Here is a 19,235-nt window from a genome sequence, read left to right as displayed (position 1 = left end):
AAATTTTATTCGGTTCATAATAAAATTTTTATCATTTTCGAAATTTTATTTCTATAGAAAATTTTGTCAAAATTTTATTTCTATAGAAAATTTTATTCAAATTTTATTCGGTTCATAATCATGGTTGCCACTCGAGCCACAAATAATCTACCAAGATTTTATTTCTATAAAAAATTTTGTCAAAAGTTTATTTCTATAGAAAATTTTGTTAAAATTTTATTTCGTTAGAAAATTTTGTAAAAATTTTATGTCTACTTTGTCAAACTGAATTATATACGTATTGGATCGTTTTTTTTTTTTTGAATTAATATATACCACGTATGGACTTACATACAATTTAGAAGATGGTGTTAGGAGGTTTTAGGATACCTTGCCATCGGCAAGCGTTACCGCAACTTAAGTAATTCGATTGTGGATGGCAGTGTTTAGAAGAAGTTTCTACGCAATCCATGATGGAGGGTACATAAGCTTCGGCCTGGCCGAACTTACGGCCGTATATACTTGTTTTTTTATTGACTTTTAACTATGTTTTTAATTGATACTATAATTTCGGTGATTGAAGACATTTCAATTAAAAATTAATTGGATCAATTAATTTCGTGAACACAAAAAATATTTTTTTGTGTGTTGTTAGCACCAAAAAATAATATTTTATATTAATTTTCTGGAACCAACAATTTTTTGTCAAAAGTAGTAGTTTAGTTAGTAATTTTTTAAAATTATTTTTAAAAATTAAATTTTTGCTTTAATTTTGAAAATTAATAGAATCAATTAAATTATAAAAAATCAATAATAATTGATTTTTGGTTTTAATTATTATTTGATAATTTTTGTATTATTTAAATTGTTTAATTGGATATATTTTTAAAAGTTCAATTGGAAAATTTTGTCTAATATTTTTTTTTACAAAGTTCTCAGTTCTTTTAAAGTTGGCGACTAAATCTACCAGAATATGGGGTTTTTATAGGGTATTTTGTAATACGCTCCACTCGTTTGATTCCAAGTTGTAAATTTAATCAACTTTTTCTCTGTGTATGGTCACAAATTTCTTATTTGTAACACCCCCAATCGCCAATTGCTTACAGTGGAGTTCAATGATATCGAAATACACAAATCAGTAAGGGGTGTCGTGGTGTGAGTAAGCTCACTGTAAATACTTCGCACTTCTCAACATAGGAAGCAAATGCAACTCTTTAGCAAAATATACGAAATTTCATTTCGCCACAACACAGACAATTTTTTATTGAAATAAAATTTCACTCTGGTCGATGAACTGCATTCATTTGTGAATCAAAAAAAAAAAATATGAGAATATTTTTAGTCATTCTCAATTAACTGTGAAGCAATTCATTTACGTGAATTGTCTACCAAAATATCTGGATTCGAAATGACGTTGATTCAGTATTCGTTGCGAAGTATTCGAGCCGAGAACTGTTGAAAAAGCATAGAAAACGTCGCGAAAAAAAACAATCAACGAAAAGATCCAATATGAATTTACTCAACTTTGAGATGCTATCAAGAAATTGTGATGTTGCAATAGAATTTTATAGATTTTTAGAATTTGAAGATTGTTTAAGATTGGCCTCGGTCAATGAGGATTTGAGGACGGTATTCAAACGTTTCATATGGCGTATGGAATATAGAGAATTGAAAATTTATCCAGATGAATCGGGCAATGGCAATTATGTGGTAGCCAATGGAACGGATTTGAATCGGATACATTTAAGTCAGGATGCCTATAGGCTCTTTATAGCTCTCTATGCCTCAGATGTTGAAAGCGTAACTCTAACCGCTGCTCAGGATATTCAACCATTTCGAAATGTAATCAGTTTGCATTGTTGCCTGGCGAATTATTGCATAGTGCCAATATTGAAAAAGTTTCGTGATCATTTGCCAGCTTTACAAAATCTCCAGATAAGAAATTGCCATTTAACCAATGACTATAGCTTGGAAGAAATTTTACCCAGCCTCATTAGTATAAAATCCCTAAAACGATTGAGTATCCACTTTCGATATTGTCCAGAAATTCGATTTGAGCAATTTTATAAAATCGTATTAAATTTGAGATTACAAGTCTTGGAATTGCTTTCTTGCAAGACACCTCTGGAGGATATTAAATTAACCAACGATGGATCTTTGAAAGTTCTTAAATTAACCACACCTTTTGATGCCCCACATTGGTTTAGCAATTCTTCAACGTTTTTCGAAATTGCCGCAAATCTTTTAATATTAGAAATAAAAATTTCCTCTTATGAATTTACACATGAAAATCTTCAACTCCTGGCTGATATATGTAAAAATCTACAAAAACTCCATTTAAAGCAAATAAAATTCTCTGAAATAGAAGATTTTGTCATACCTCCCACGCTACAAGAAATATCCCTTCACTCTTGTAAAGGCTTAAGCCAAAAGAATTTAAGACAAATTCTCAGGGGTCCCAATCAAATTCACACATTCACATCCTGTTTCACCAGCTATCAAGGACCCTTTGAGGACTTTCCAATGTCCCTCCAACTACAATCCTTAACCATTGATACCCTAGACGATCGACCTCTACGTTGGTCGTTATATGGTCAACAATTTCGAGCCTATTTTTCACCAAGATCTCCACAAATTGACATAGAGGAAGTGTCGCATATACCTTTGGCTTCCTGCAAGAATTTAAAGATCCTTCATTTACAACCGCGGTGTTATGTAAATGCCAGGGTCTTGAGTAATCTAAAATGCTTACATACTTTAAAAATGTGGATTCCTAAATGTAATTGGAATTTAATTGCTGATCTCTTAAGGATAACAACTTTAGAAAATTTGCATTTAATTTGCAATTGGAATTTTTCTTCAAAAGCCCCATTTGCGGGATTCCTCACAAGTGTCACTACATTGAAAGTAGAAAATCTTTTGGTGCATGGTTTGGATTTTTTCTTAGATTTATTTTCGAAAAATTCTCAAATGAAATTGATTTTCTACGTTGAAAGTTCTTGTGCCATAGACAAATTGAAGATTTTATTTAATCATGAGAAATTTCCAATAATGCTTAGGACTATACAGTACTTGGGTTTTACCATAGGTAAGTAATCTGAATAAATATTGCAGAAAGTTTGGCTAAACCGAATAAAATAGCCCAATAGAAATAAAAATGTTGAGAAAATTTTCTATAGAAATTAAATTTTGACAAAATTTTCTATAGAAATAAAGTTTTTACAACATTTTCCATAGAAATAAAATTTAGACAAATTTTTCTATAGAAATACAATTTTGACAAAATTTTCTATAGAAATTAAATTTTGACAAAATTTTCTATAGAAATAATATTTTGAAAAATTTTTCTATAGAAATAAAATTGTGACAAAATTGTTTATTGAAAAAAAATTTACAAAATTTTCTGTAGAACTAAAATTGTAACAAAATTGTCTATAGAAAAAAAAATTGACAAAATTTTCTATAGAAATAAAATTTTGACAATTTTCTATAGAAATAACATTTTGACAAAATTTTCTATAGAAATAAAATTTTGACACAATTTTCTATAGAAATAAAATTTTTCTATAGAAATAAAATTTTGAAAAAATTTTCTATAAAACTAAAATTTTGACAACATTTTCTATAGAAATAAAATTTTGACAAAATATTCTATAGAAATAAAATTGTGACAAAATTTTCTATAGAAATAAAATTGTGACAAAATTTCCAATAGAAATAAAATTTTCTATAGAAATAAAATTTTAACAAAATTTTCTATAGAAATAACATTTTGAAAAATTTTTCTATAGAAATAAAATTAGTCTATAGAAAAAAAATCTTTGACAAAATTTTCTATAGAAACAAAATTGTGACAAAATTGTTTATTGAAAAAAAAAAATTACAAAATTTTCTGTAGAACTAAAATTGTGACAAAATTGTCTACAGAAAAAAAATTGACAAAATTTTCTATAGAAATAAAATTTTGACAAAATTTTCTATAGAAATAAAGTTTTGACAAAATTTTCTATAGAAATAAAATTGTGACAAAATTTTCTATAGAAATAAAATTGTGACAAAATTTTCTATAAAAATAAAATTTTGACAAAATTTTCTATAGAAAAAAAATTTTGACAAAATTTTCTATAGAAATAAAATTTTGACAACAGTTGCTAAAGAAATAAAATTTTTCTATAGAAATAACATTTTGAAAAAATTTTCTATAAAAATAAAATTTTGACAACATTTTCTATAGAAATAAAATTTTGACAAAATTTTCTATAGGAATAAAATTTTAACAAAATTTTCTATATAAAAAAAATGTTGACAAAATTTTCTATAGAAATAACATTTTGAGAAAATTTCCTATAGAAATAAAATTTTGACAATTTTCTACAGAAATAAAATTTTGACAAAATTTTCTATAGAAATAAAATTTTGACAAAATTTTCTATAGAAATAAAATTTTGAGAAAATTTTCTATAGAAATAAAATTTTGAAACCTTTTTCTATAGAAATAAAACTTTGAGAAAATTTTCCATAGAAATAAAATATTGACAAAATTGTCTATAGAAAAAAAATTTTGAAAACATTTTCTATAGAAATAAAATTTTGACAATTTTCTATAGAAATAAAATTTTGACAAAATTTTATAGAAATAAAATATTGACAAAATTTTCTATAGAAATAAAATTTTGGCAAAATTTTCTATAGAAATAAAATTTTGGGAAAATTTTCCACACAAATAAAATTTTGTGAAAACTTTCTATTGAAATAAAATTTTGATAAAAATTTCTTTAGAATAAAATTTTGTTAATATTTTTTATAGAAATAAAATTTTGACAAAATTTTCGATAGAGATACAATTTTGACAAAAGTTTCTATAGAAATGATATTTTGACCAAATTCTATATAGAAATAAAATTGTGACAAAATTGTCTATAGAAATAAAATTTTGACAAAATTTTATATAGAAATAAATTTTTGACAAATTTTTCTATAGAAATAAAGTTGTGACAAAATTGTCTATAGAACAAAAAAATGTTTACAAGATTTTCTATAGAAATAAAATTTTGACAATTTTCTATAGAAATAAAATTTTGACAAAATTTTCTATAGAAATAAAATTTTGACAAAATTTTCTATAGAATCAAAAATTTTGAAAAAATTTTCTATAGAAACAAAAATTTTGAAAAAATTTTCTATAGAAATAAAATTTTGACAAATTTTTCTATAAAAATAAAATTGTGACAAATTTTTCTATAGAAATAAAGTTGTGACAAAATTGTCTATATAAATAAAATTTTCACAAAATTTTCTATAGAAATAAAATGTTGACAAATTTTTCTATAAAAATAAAGTTGTGACAGATTTTTCTATAGAAATAAAGTTGTGACAAAATTGTCTATAGAACAAAGACATTTTTACAAATTTTTCTACAGAAATAAAATTTTGACAAAATTTTGTATAGAAATAAAATTTTTACAAAATTTTCTATAGAAATAAAATTTTGACAAAATTTTTTATAGAAATAAAATTTTGACAAAATTTTCTATAGAAAAAAAAATTGACAACATTTGCTATAGAAATAAAATTTTCCCAAAATTTTGGGAAAATTTTCCATACAAATAAAAAAAAAATACAAATAAAAATAAAAAAAACTTTCTATAGGAATAAAATTTTGATAAAAATTTCTTTAGAATAAAATTTTGTTAAAATTCTTTATGGAAAAAAAATTTGACAAAATTTTTGATAGAGATACAATTTTGACAAAAGTTTCTATAGAAATGATATTTTGACCAAATTCTATATAGGAATAAAATTGTGACAAAATTGTCTATAGAAAAATAATTTGGACAACATTTTCTATAGAAATAAAATTTTGAGAAATTTTTCTATAGAATTAAAGTTTTGACAAAATTGTCTATAGAACAAAAAAATTTTTTATAAAACTTTCTATAGAAATAAAATTTTGACAAAATTTTGTATAGAAAAAAATTTTTGACAAACTTTTCTATAGAAATAAAATATTGACAAAATTGTCTATAGAACGAAAAAATTATTACAAAATTTTCTATAGAAATAAAATTTTGACAATTTTCTATAGAAATAAAATTTTGACAATTTTCTATAGAAATAAAATTTTGACAAAATTTTGTATAGAAATAAAAGTTTGACAAAATTTTCTATAGAAAAAAAAAATTGACAAAATTTTCTATAGAAATAAAATATTGACAACATTTTCTATAGAAATAAAATTTTGGGAAAATTTTCCATACAAATAAAATTTTGAGAAAACTTTCTATAGGAATAAAATTTTGATAAAAATTTCTTTAGAATAAAATTTTGTTAAAATTCATCATGGAAATAAAATTTTGACAAAATTTTCGATAGAGATAAAATATTGACAAAATTGTCTATAGAACAAAAAAATTTTGACAAAATAAAATAAAATTTTGACAAAATTTTGTATAGAAATAAAATTTTGCCAAAATTTTCTATAGAAATAAAATATTGACAGCATTTTCTATAGAAATAAAATTTTGAGAAAATTTTCCATACGAATAAAATTTTGAGAAAAATTTTGAGAAATTTCGACAAAAGTTTCTATAGAAATGATATTTTGACAAAATTTTCAAATTTTGATAAAATTTACTATAGAATTAAAATTTTCTATAGAACTAAAATTTTGAACAAATTTTCTAAAGAAATAAAACTTTGAAAACATTTTGGAAAAAAAGCAAATTGACAAAATTTTCTATAAAAATAAAATTTTGGGAAATTTTTTATAGAAATAAAATTTTGGGAAATTTTTTATAGAAATAAAATTTTGACAAAATTTTTATAGCAATAAAATTTTGACAAAATTGCCTATAAAAAATAAAACACTGACAAAGTTTTTTTATAGAAATAAATAAAATAAATAAAATTTTGACAAACATTTTTAAAGAAAAAAATTTTGATAAAATTTTCTATAGAAATAAAATTTTGAAAAAAATTTTAATAGAAATACAACTTTGACAAATTTATTTATAGAAATATTTGTTTTCAAAAATTTCTATATAAGTAAAATTTTCAGAGGAGTTTCTATATAAATAATATTTTAACAAAATTTGCTATAGAAATAAAATTGTCTGTAAAAAAAATGTTGACAAAATTTTCTATAGAAATAAAATGTTATCAAAATTTCGACACAGAAAGAAAATTTTCCATAGAATAAAATTTTGACAAAATTTTCCATAGAAATAAGATTTTGAGAAAATTTTCTATAGAAATAAATTTGGAAAAAAATTTTAATAGAAATAAAATGTTGACAAATTTTTTTATATAAATATTTTTTTTATTCAAAATTTTGTATAGAAATAACATTTTAACAAAATTTTCTATAGAAATAAAATGTTGACAAAATTTTCTATAGAAATAAAATGTTAACAAAATTTTGACATGGAAAAAAATTTTTGACAAAATTTTCCATAGAAATAAAATTTTGACAAAATTTTCTATAGAAATAAAATTTTGAAAAAAATTTCTATAGAAATAAAATTTTAACAAAGTTTTCTATAGAAATAAAATATTGACAAAATTTTCTATAAGAATAAAATTTGGAGTAAATTTTCTATAGAAATAAAATTTTAACAAAATTTTCTATAGAAATGTAATTTTGACTGGATTTTCAATGGAAATAAAATTTTGACAAAATTTTCCATAGCAATAAAATTTTGACAAAATTTTCTATAGAAATAAAATTTTGAAAAAAATTTCTATAGAAATAAAATTTTGACAAAATTTTATATGAATTCGACATCTTTAAAAATTTTAATTTTTTCTTTCGATTATAATTATTTGTTACGTCCTTATGTTAGAACATTTTTTTGTTATCATTAATAATTTTATTTCTCTTACATATTCATTACAGATTGCTCTGATTTAAGAAGAAATTTTGATAAGGCAACTCAACATTGTATTGAGGTATGGGATAGTTTTGAATCTCCACAAAATGAAATAATTTTACAAAGAAACTAATAAAGGTTTGTCAAGAATTTTATGAAAATCTTAATGTTTTAATGATTTTTTTGTTTATTCCATAGACTAGTCTTCCACTCATTGTGTGCTTAATTGCTTCATTAAAAACAAAATAATCATAACATATGACCATCCCCGGATGATAAAGAATCTCCAAAATGTAAAGTTTCGTAAAAAGACAAAATAAAAGAAAATTAAAAACATTTTTTTCTTTCTATTATAAAAACTCATTAAAAGTTTTCTTCAATCTAAGTATTGGGAACTTTGGACGAGGCAATTTGTCTTTGTAAATTTAATATTTAGTACTTCGAGCCAACGTTTGTGTATTCTACTCTATGAAAAAAAGGCAATAGAAATTTCAATAGATGATTTAACTTTAAAAGTTGTAGATTTTAGTTATGAAGTATTTATATTCTTGATTAGTGAGAAATGCTAAGACGATATAGCCTCCATATAAACCGATTTCTCGATATGCGATCATGAGCATCTAGACACCGCAATTTGTATTTATCTGAAATAGCAAATCCAGAGACATTTTAGGTCCATGAAAAATGTGCCGAATATGGTATGGGTCGGTCCATGTTTCAGACCGATCTCCCGATTAGACTTCGTATGCGTCTCGACACCCAAATTTTTGTCCGATTTGCCTGACATTCAATATCTAGAGGTATTTTAGGTCCTAAAATGTATATTCTAAATATTGTGTGAATCGGTCCTTGTTTTGTTATAGGTCCCATATAGACCGATGTCCAAATTTGACTTGCTATAAAATGTTGTTAAAAATTTATCGAAAAAATGGAAAACTTTGTCAATAATTTTAAAATATGTCAAAATATTATTTCTTAGAAAATTTTGTCAGAATTTTATTTCTATAGAAATTCTTCTCAAAATTAATTTCTATGGAAAATTTTCTTAAAATTTCATTTCTATAGAAAATGTTGTCAAAATTTTATTTCTATTGAAAATTTTCTCAACATTTTATTTCTATAGAAAATTTTCTTAAAATTTCATTTCTATAGAAATTTTTCTCAAAATTTTATTTCTATAGAAAATTTTGTCACAATTTTATTTCTATGGAAAATTTTGTCACAATTTTATTTCTATAGAAAATTTTGTCAAAATTTTATTTCTATAGAGAATTTTGTCAAAATTGTATTTCTATAGAAAATTTTCTTAAAATTTTATATCTATAGAACAATTTGTCAAAATTTTATTTCTATGGAAACTTTTGTAAAAATTTTATTTCTATAGATAATCTTGTCACAATTTTATTTCTATAGAAAATCTTGTCAAAATTGTTAGAAATGAAAATTTTCTCACAATTTCATTTCTATTTGCTCAAAATTTCATTTCTGTAGACAATTTCTTAAATTTTATTTCCATAGAAATTTTTCTGAAAATTTTATTTCTATAGATAATTGTCTCAAAATTTTATTTCTATAGATAATTTGTCAAAATTTTATTTCTAAAGACATTTTTCTCAAAAATTTTATTTCCATAGAATTTTTTCTCAAAACTTTATTTTTATAGAAAATTTTCTCAAAATTATATTTCTATAGAAAGTTTTTTCAAAAATTTAAATTTTATTTCTATAGAAAGTCTTGTCAAAACTGTTTAGGAATGATAGAAATGAAAATTTTCTCAAAATTTCATTTCTATTTTCTCAAAATTTAATTTCCATAGATAATTTTCTTAAATTTTATTTCCATAGAATTTTTTCTGAAAATTTTATTTCTATAGATAACTAGCGTAACCCGGCCCGCTTCGCTGCGCCTTCCGAAGCATATTTGGAGGAATATTTTGCGTTAACTTAGTCAACTATATCCTTCGTGTTGAAAACAAATTCGGATAGATTTGAATTATTTTAAACAAATCGGACTACTTGATTTTTCTTTTATAGGTACAAATACGGCGGGAGAGGGTGTACCTTCTTCTATATTTCTTGTGAATTTTAAGTGTGGTTTGTCAAGGAAAGGTATCCTTCTCCTCAACATATCTGAAAATTAAGCACTATATTATAATAACATACAAATAATTACTGTTTCCCATCCAATAAATCGGAAAAAGCAAAAATAGTAAAAAATTTTACCACATTAACATTTGCTAAAATGTTGGAAAATTATGCACGCTCTACGTTGGCTGCCAATTTCATGTAGGTTAGGTTAGGTGGCAGCCCGATGTATCAGGCTCACTTAGACTATTCAGTCCATTGTGATACCACATTGGTGAACTTCTCTCTTATCACTGAGTGCTGCCCGATTCCATGTTAAGCTCAATGACAAGGGACCTCCTTTTTATAGCCGAGTCCGAACGGCGTTCCACATTGCAGTGAAACCACTTAGAGAAGCTTTGAAACCCTCAGAAATGTCACCAGCATTACTGAGGTGGGATAATCCACCGCTGAAAAACGTTTTTTGGTGTTCGGTCGAAGCAGGAATCGAACCCACGACCTTGTGTATGCAAGGCGGGCATGCTAACCATTGCACCACGGTGGCTCCCATGTAAAAAAAGAAAAAAAGTCTGGCAGAAGCCTGTGCAAAAATCATAAAATTATGTACCGAGTTCCCATTTACGGACAACCCTCTTCTTTCAATTTAAGAAAAAAAAACGGACAAAAGGGAACCCTCCCCCCAGCTTCGCACCTATATTAATTTCGCAACTACTCAATGGTCCCTATAAATTCTATCGAAGTAAATCGACAAAGTTTATTTCAATTTTCCCCTTCCCCAACCAGATATCGAAAAATCATATACTAATTTAAAAATCATGTATAAATTTAATCACCTCCTCCCACGTTCCCTGTAAATTTCAAGTAGATCGGCGATGTTTAAATTTTGCTCTATTGTTTTAAAGGGACGTCACTTTCCCCGATACAATATCGACAAACACCGTAGTGAATAGCACCCCTAACCTTCCCTGAAAATTCTTGAAACTTTCCTTCAAGTGTGGGGCAAGGAAGGTTGCCTCTTCGTTCATAACCTTCCCCCACTGCCTATGTAAATTTCAAGAAAACTTAAGAATTGTTGTTTTTTTGCAGTTTTTGAGGAGGACCTCCTCCCCGACTAAATATCGAAAAGTTACATCACTATCTTACACACGTATCTTTTGTAAACGTCCCAGAAAATGTCAAGCAAATTATAAGACTAAAAGGGCGGCCTCTCTTCCGTCCAAATATCACAAAATCAGGTATCAACTATTAATATCGTAACCTCTCCCCAGTCCTCTGTAAATTTCAAGTAACTCGGTAAAAGTTTAATTGTTTCTCTGTATGTACTTAAGAGAAGCGGATGTCTCCCTATGCCCTTTTATATTTATTAAAAAATCGAGAACCTGATATAAATTTCATAACCCTTTTTATCCGTAAATTTCAGTCGGGGGAATTTAGTTTTGCTTGTACTTTCAAACAAAAAATTCGGGCAAAGGGTGGTCCCCCTCCCCGACCAAATATCGAAAAATAATGTAGCGGATTTTTGTCTAGATGCCAACCCCAACATTCCATGAAAATTTCAAGCAAATCGCATAGTTTTGTTCCAAGTTTTAAAAAGTAGGGCAAGGGGGAGGTCCCCCTCCCCATCCACATATGAAATCATCGGGTACCCCATATTAATTCCATAACCTCACCACATGTTCTCTGTAAATCTGGGGGGAGGCCCCCCTCCGCCCACAAATATCGAAATAAAAAGTAGCGGATCTTTGTCTAGATGCCAACCCCAATCTTCAATGAAAATTTCAAGAAAATTTCAAATCGGTCAACTTTGGTCCAATTTTCTAAATGTCTGACGAAGGGGAGGTCCCCCTCCGCGACCAGGTGTCAAAAAATTTTCACCACATGAACGCCCCCTACGATCTCTGAAAGTTTCAAGTAAATCGGTTCAGCCGTTTCGGAGCCAACTCGGAACATACAAACAAACAAATAAACAAACATAAATTCAATTATATATATATATATATATATATATATATATATATATATATATATATATATATATATATATATATATATATATATATATATATATATATATATATATATATATATATATATATATATATATATATATATATATATATATATATATATATATATATATATATATATATATATATATATATATATATATATATATATATGTATGCCTTCCGCATGTTTTCGGTACATTTGTTCCGTATATCGCATATTTTGGGTACATTTCGATGTTTCGGGGACAGTCCCCGATATTTTCTGCTATTTTCCGCATGTTTCAGGGACTGTGATATTTTCGGTACATTTACAAAAATTTTCCTTTTTTCGGTTTGTTTTAAACCGCCATCTTTCTACAACATTTCTATTTAATTAATACGGTGAATTTTGATCATTTTGTATTAAATTTTAGATTTTGAAAATTATTTTTCTTCCGCCAGGGTTGCCATAGATTTACATGAAAATTTGTTCTGTTACGGCGTCAAGGTTTTCATTTATGATCGCCTGCGGACTCCAGTATGGTATCAAACCCAAATGAGTAGTTAAATATAGAAGAAGAAAATAAATACAATTTTTCGAAAGAAATTTTTTGACCAGGGAAATATGGGTATTCTGCCAATATTTGGAAAACACTACAAATAAAAATAGGTTCATTTAAATAGAATGTTAAATCTATCTTCTTTGTACAATATCAAATGTACTGGTCTAAAATCTCGTTCATTTCGGTGGAAAAATGTGATAATTCCAGCCATATTTCCCCATCAAGCACTCCTATATATTTATAGAGGCTATATTCAAATCTGAACCGATTTTGACCAAATGTGGGACACATCGCTAAAAAGTTAATTACACTCTCTGTGCAATATTTAAAAGAATTTCAAGAGTAGCCTTTTCTCCTTTGGTTGGCCTTTGTGCTCATATGAATGCAAATCAGGCCGTTTTCAACCACTCTGCAAAATGTCACGTATATATGGGAGCTATATCTAAATCTATACTGATATAAACCAACTTTAACAAGCATTGCTAGAATATCAATTTTACTCCCCGTGCAAAATTTCACATAAGTCAGAGTAGATCTAATGTGGTCATGTGATTTTAAATTGTATAGATACAATATCACATGTACTGACTTTGGCCTGTATTGGCATATGCAGGGATTCGGAACGGAGTGGAGCGAGCGGAGAAAACCCTCTTTGGCCGGAACGGAGCGTTTTGCAAAAGAAAAACCGCTCCACTCGCAAAAACAAATATAAATTTTAATGGAATGCTATGATATTTTCTTTTTATTTCGTTTGCTATGGTATACATATTGCATAAAGAGGTTCCAATTCAAATATAGTTCCAATATATATCTTTTGCCCCATATCCACCTATATGGCCCCGGAAACCAGAGTTTCTGATGATTAAATTTTGCACAGGGAGTTCAATTGACACTATCGTAAAGTGTGCCAAGTCTGCTTGAAATCGTTCAGATTTAGATACAGCTCCCATATATATCGCCCGATTTACACCCATATGACCACAAAGAACGTGGTTGTACTCCGATTTACATTAGGCTTTGTGCCGGGAGTACAACTAATGTTCCTATTATGCATGTCAAATTTTGTTGACATTGGTTCAGATTTATATATAGCTCGATATAAATTCATATAACCACGGATACCAAAGATTCACTCCAAATATTTTGAAATTGTGCATTGAGTGTACAATATTATTGTATAGCAAATTTGGTCAAAATCGGTTTAGATTGGAACAAATTCCCCATATATATTCTTCCATGAAGACAAAAAGAAAATTTCTTTAATGTTAGGATACCAAATTTTAAGTGGAAACACTTAACTATAAGGACAAAACGACTTCATTGAGCATTTTTTTCTTTGTCTTTTGAACAAGAAAAAACTTTATATGAGAGAAATGCGCATTCCTAAATCTTTGTCCTCTGAAAATATTTTTTTCAGTGTGTGGAATGTAATTTTCTGTAACAGGTCGCAAAACTTATGTTAAAACTTATATTTTGGTTTATTTTCATAATTTTTATGATTATAAATAAGTAAATAAATAAATAGTTTTATCTATAAAGTAGCGGAGCAAAAAATGGACCGCTCCGAATCCCTGGTCATATGTGTGAAAATCGGTCGAGAGATATATGGGAGCTATATCTGAATCTGAACTAATTTCAACCAACTTTGACTTGAATGGCTACAATGTCTATTCTACTCACTGTGCCAAATTTCAAGAAAATTGGATTAAAACGTTGGCCCCTATGGTCATTTGGGTATACATGGGGGCTATATCCGAAACTGAACTGATTTCAACCAACCTTGACAAGTATAGTTATTAGGAAAGTTCTACTCCTTATGCAAAATTTCATGTAAATCGGAGTAGAATTTTGTCCTCTGTGGTCAAATGAGTGTAAATCTGAATTTGAACAAATTTTAACCAACTTTGACTTGTATAGCTACAATGTCACTTCTACTCACTGTGCCAAATTTCATGGAAATCGGGTCAAAACATTGACTTCAGTCGTCAAATGAGAGTAAATCCGTCAAAAGATATATATAGGAGTTATATCTGAATCTGAACTAATTTCAACCATCTTTGACTCGTATAGGTACAATGTCACTTCTACTCACAATTTCAAGAAAATCGGATTAAAACATTGATTTAAGTCGTCAAATGACAGAAAATCCGTCAAAAGATCTGAAATCTGAACTAATTTCGACCAAATTTCAAGAAAATCGGATAAGAACTTTAGCCTCTGTGGTCATTTGGGTACACTACAAAAGATTTATATTGCTGAAACTTTGACCTCCATTATCACATGACTTACTATATATAGGGCGCTATGTCAAAATCGAAACAAATTTCCACCAAATCTATTTATAAATCTAAGTTGACAATCTGTATATATATATAGTAGTTGTTATCACATTCACATCATAAAAAACTAAATTGCACAATCAAAGTAAACGTGTTGGTTTTCAATTCCATTTATTTTTATACTTCAAAGCTAATGTATTTTTTTAGCACCAAGCTTAGATAATGCAAATTGTTTCGCGAGTCAAATTTATCATTTAGTTTCATTTTCCAAGTCATTGCATTACAAATAAACGGAACATCATTAAAATTGTTATCGTTCACGAGGATCCTTGTGGCATTGATCTCACCATCACTGTTCTTTTCTATATATCCAGTAGACGTTAGTCTCCCGCTTTAAGGTTTATGATTTATACATTTTGAAACTTCTTCCTGCTACACCTTCAGTTGCCCAGCAATTATATTCTGTCTGCAATGAAAAACATGGCATAGGAAAAAAAAACACAAAAAACATCAGCATAAACAGCCAAAAGGCTTTAACAAATTGGTCATCATTCATTTTTTATACCCACATTTCTATTGTATCCCAAGGGACGAGGAAATTTAGTTCAACATTCAACATCCTTGTGCCTTATAATCTCAGCGTCGTTGTCATTTTATAGTTTCGGAAGCCTTTACTGTTCTTATATAACCACATTTTTATTTTATGCCAAGTTCCCTGGCAAAGTCACCTGAAAATTGAAATTATATTTAAATAATTATCTTTTGACAAATCTTTTTTTACTTACCGTTTGCCTCGAAATTCAAAAACTACATTATCTTTGGTTTGTTTTGTTTCTCACAATGAATGTATTTTTTTTATAGTGATGGCATAAGAGGTGGTGCCATCCACGACGTGAGAATATAATGACAGCGATTATCGGCGGGCGACTTTACATTGTATATATAGATAGTTTAGATTTGATTTGATTCGATTTTGAATTTTGTCAAAAATAGTTTTATTGGAATACACTGAAAGAAAATTAACGAAAATTTTGTAGTTTGAAGGAATAACTCGGAGTTAAAAATTGCAAGAATGACTTTAGTGACATACACTATTAGAAAAAGTTTCGTTATATTAACGAATTGTGTCGTTAAAAGTCGTTTTCTATGTGTGTACGAAGTTCACGATGGACACATTTTTGGTAAAATTTACAAATTTAAAGAAATAATGAACTATTTTGTGAAAAATACGAAATTAGGAAATCTTTATGCTTTATTTATGTATATTTTTTTCCATTTTTTAGGTTCATTTAACTAACGTAGGCAAAAAATTATTTTAGTAAAGAAAACTTTTCCCAAAGATAATGATTTTATGAACTGAAATAGAGTTAACATGGCTTTAGTGAAATAGAGAGTTCACTTTTTTTGAGTGCGATAACACAAGTTTACTAACTATTTGTTTTTTCTTTATACATTTAATGATGTGGCTGTTCGTATTTATTTTGATCTGCTGAATTCGAAAATAAATAAATAAATATAATAAAACTCTCCTCTCATCAAATTTACATTTTCAATTAAATTTTCATACAAACGATACGAACTTTCACAAATACAAAAACTAACTTGATTTGAATTTGAGTGATTGATTTCAAGAAATCGATCCTTGAAAATTACAATATTTTAAAAATTTTTGGCTGCTTTTATTACACAATTTAACAAAATAAGTGCATATTGGTTATAGCTAGTTTATTTTAAAGATGAAAGGTCCAGTAACAATTTTGCCAAAGAGACTTATTTTTCGAGATATTGATTGTTGAAATTTTAAATTTGTAAAATTTTTTTAATGGTTGTACTTTTTTTTAAATTTTATAAAAAAATTCATATTGGGTAACAATAGAGTATTTTTAAAGAGAAAAAGCTAAGTAACAATTTTGCAGCCATGGCTTAATTTTTCAAGATATCGGTCCTTGAAAATGTATATTGTTATTTTTTTTTTAATTGGCTGCATTTTTACAAAATTTAACAAAACAAGATCGTATTGGGTATAAATAATATATTGTAAAGATAAAATGTTAAGCACAAATTTTATCATAAAGCCCTAGTTTTGTTTCAAGTAACAATGCTATCAAAAATGCTTAGTTTTCGAGATATCGATCGATGAAAATTCAATTATTTTAGCACTTTTTCAAAATATGGCTGCATTTTTCAATACGTTAATACAAGATGTATATTGGGTATATATGGTGTATTCTAAAGAGATAATGTTAAGTAAAAAATTTGCCAAAATGGCTTAGTTTTCGAGATATCGATCGTTGAAAATTCACATATTTTACGACTTTTTCGAAAAATGACCGCTTTTTTCAAGAAGTTAATACAAAACATTTATATTGGGTATATATGGCGTATTATAAAGAGAAAATATTAAGTATGCATCGTTGCAAATTTAAGTATTTAATTTTTTTTTAAATGGGTGCATTTTTTACAAATCTTAAGACAAAACATGCACATTGGGAAAGAATGGCGTATTTGAATGAGAAAATGTTAAGTAAAAATTTTGCCTAAAATGCTTAGGTTTTGAGATATCGATTGATGAAAATTCTACTATTTTAGCACCTCTTCAAAATATGGCTGCATTTTTTCGAAAAGATAATACAAAACATGCACATTAAGTATATATGGCGTAATCTAAAGAGAAAATATTAAGTAAAAATTTTGCTGAAATTGCTTAGTTTTCGAGATATCGATAGTTTAAAATTCATATATTTTCACTGCCAACATTTTTTGAATTTGGGGGCGCTTCTGAGAATCCCCAGTACGTCGAAAACAATCATATACGATATCAAAAACTCGTCGGAAAAGCGCCGTCACTATTGAGAAGTTGTATCACGCCAAGTTACTACAAAAAGGTTTCGCATGAGTGCAATTATTAGGTGCCTCTATAGATCAATTTAGAACGACGCCAATAAGAGACCCTCCAAACAATCAGAAAAAGCACATTTTAAGATAGTGGTAAAAGAATCATTGTGGTCGAGTAAAACACGTTTGTTTAGATATTTATTAATTTGATTAATCATTTACAAATTCGTAAAAATATAACATTTATACCACTATCACATCACATTTAACATAATTTTTTGCATTAATTATGATGTAGAGTTACAAGTAGCGAGTTACATGTTGCAGCGTCTATCAGCCAGTGTTTTTATTCGATGGAGGCAGCGTGTCTGTAAAATATTTGAAAAACAATCACTTTATTCCATTTGGAAAATCAAAAATTGTTCACCAATATACCTTTCACAATTTTAAGCGTAAAATCTATGTTTTCAGAACGTTATTTTCGTTTTTTTTTTAAATAAAATATAACAAGCTGGTTGCGCTTGGCGTTTCACAAAAAATAAAATGGCTTTTGTAAAAGTAGTGATGGCAAAATACATGTATGAAGTACATTTTGTACTTTATGATATGCTGCCCCCCATCACAGTAGGATGGTTGTAGTGACAATTACGAGTCTGTGGTAGCGATGAAGATGAAATGGAACTTTGAAATGTTAGCAGGGTTACGACTTTTTCGCTAATGGCTGAATTTTTTTAAAAAGTTAGTACAAAACATGTACATTAAATATATATGGCGTATTCTAAAGAGAAAATATTAAGCACAAATTTTGCCTAAAATGCTTAAAATTTTGCCTAAAAATTCATTTAAATACTTAAACATTTTTGAGTTGTCCGCCCAAATTCACTACAAAATTTGCCCGCTAAATTTTGTTTTTCGAAAAATAGTTGCCAATTTGAGTGTTTTAATTAGAAAACGCATAATTATAGAAATAGTTTGTTTTTAGTTGAAAATTACGTAATCAGGTGTTTTATTGTTAATACCTTAATAACATAAATCCCTTTCAGTTTGTACCAAATATTTTCTAATTCCCATCACTGATGTGAAATGTGATCATATGAGTGTCAGTGATGCCACTTCATATACTTTTTTAAGTTTGGGGGTTCCCAATAAACAAAGGATGAGCGTTTTTCAAATGCAAAAACATTTCAATTTGATGACAGTGTTCGTGTCGCACATATCCCAAATATTGGCTACACTATATGTTATGTTTGAAGACATAATCGAAATTACTGCTTGTTTATGGGATCGTTAACACAATCGATATTGTGACGAATTTGATAATTATAGACATAAGTTTATTTAAATTAGTTTCCGTTAATTTAAAATTTCAAATTGTAACGATAAAATTTCGCTATCACTTCTTGGAATCATCTACTCATTTTCTAGTATTTTCCTGAATTTCTTTTATGTTCTTTTGTTTGCTTACCGAAATGTTAGTTCTTACTCTCTCATAGAATAACAACCCCTTTGCTTTGTTATTTTGCTTTCTCATTTCATCTCATTGTCTATTGTCATTGTTGTTGTAGTAATGCGAGCATATATCTATGTGAGTGTGTATGTGTTTGGCAGCCACCAGACGAATAACTTAATGGTCGTAGAT

The 19,235-nt window shown here is 27.3% G+C and overlaps 1 protein-coding gene and 2 long non-coding RNA genes across 3 annotated transcripts; 1 reads left to right on the top strand and 2 right to left on the bottom strand.

Moving 5' to 3' along the window:
• Window positions 1-1,431: 1,431 nt before the first annotated feature.
• Window positions 1,432-8,183, top strand: LOC142240238 (uncharacterized). The gene is made up of 3 exons (XM_075311931.1): window positions 1,432-3,067; window positions 7,874-7,985; window positions 8,046-8,183. The coding sequence occupies exons 1-2, from the start codon at window positions 1,489-1,491 to the stop codon at window positions 7,978-7,980; spliced, it is 1,686 nt and encodes a 561-aa protein (XP_075168046.1). The 5' UTR covers window positions 1,432-1,488; the 3' UTR covers window positions 7,981-7,985; window positions 8,046-8,183.
• A 6,732-nt stretch (window positions 8,184-14,915) lies between these two features.
• On the bottom strand, window positions 14,916-15,700 carry LOC142241203 (uncharacterized). Its single transcript, XR_012723528.1, has 3 exons — window positions 15,547-15,700; window positions 15,331-15,489; window positions 14,916-15,227 (listed from the first exon to the last, which is right to left on the bottom strand). It is a non-coding gene; the product is annotated as an uncharacterized LOC142241203 (long non-coding RNA).
• A 2,061-nt stretch (window positions 15,701-17,761) lies between these two features.
• Window positions 17,762-18,409, bottom strand: LOC142241866 (uncharacterized). Its single transcript, XR_012723847.1, has 2 exons — window positions 18,032-18,409; window positions 17,762-17,964 (listed from the first exon to the last, which is right to left on the bottom strand). It is a non-coding gene; the product is annotated as an uncharacterized LOC142241866 (long non-coding RNA).
• Between the last annotated feature and the right edge of the window lie 826 nt (window positions 18,410-19,235).

The sequence above is a fragment of the Haematobia irritans genome, chromosome 5, assembly GCF_050003625.1.
Source record: "Haematobia irritans isolate KBUSLIRL chromosome 5, ASM5000362v1, whole genome shotgun sequence".
NCBI classification, from domain to species: domain Eukaryota; kingdom Metazoa; phylum Arthropoda; class Insecta; order Diptera; family Muscidae; genus Haematobia; species Haematobia irritans.
Note: the sequence above shows the minus strand (reverse complement) of the source record. Positions and strands in the feature narration are given on the sequence as shown.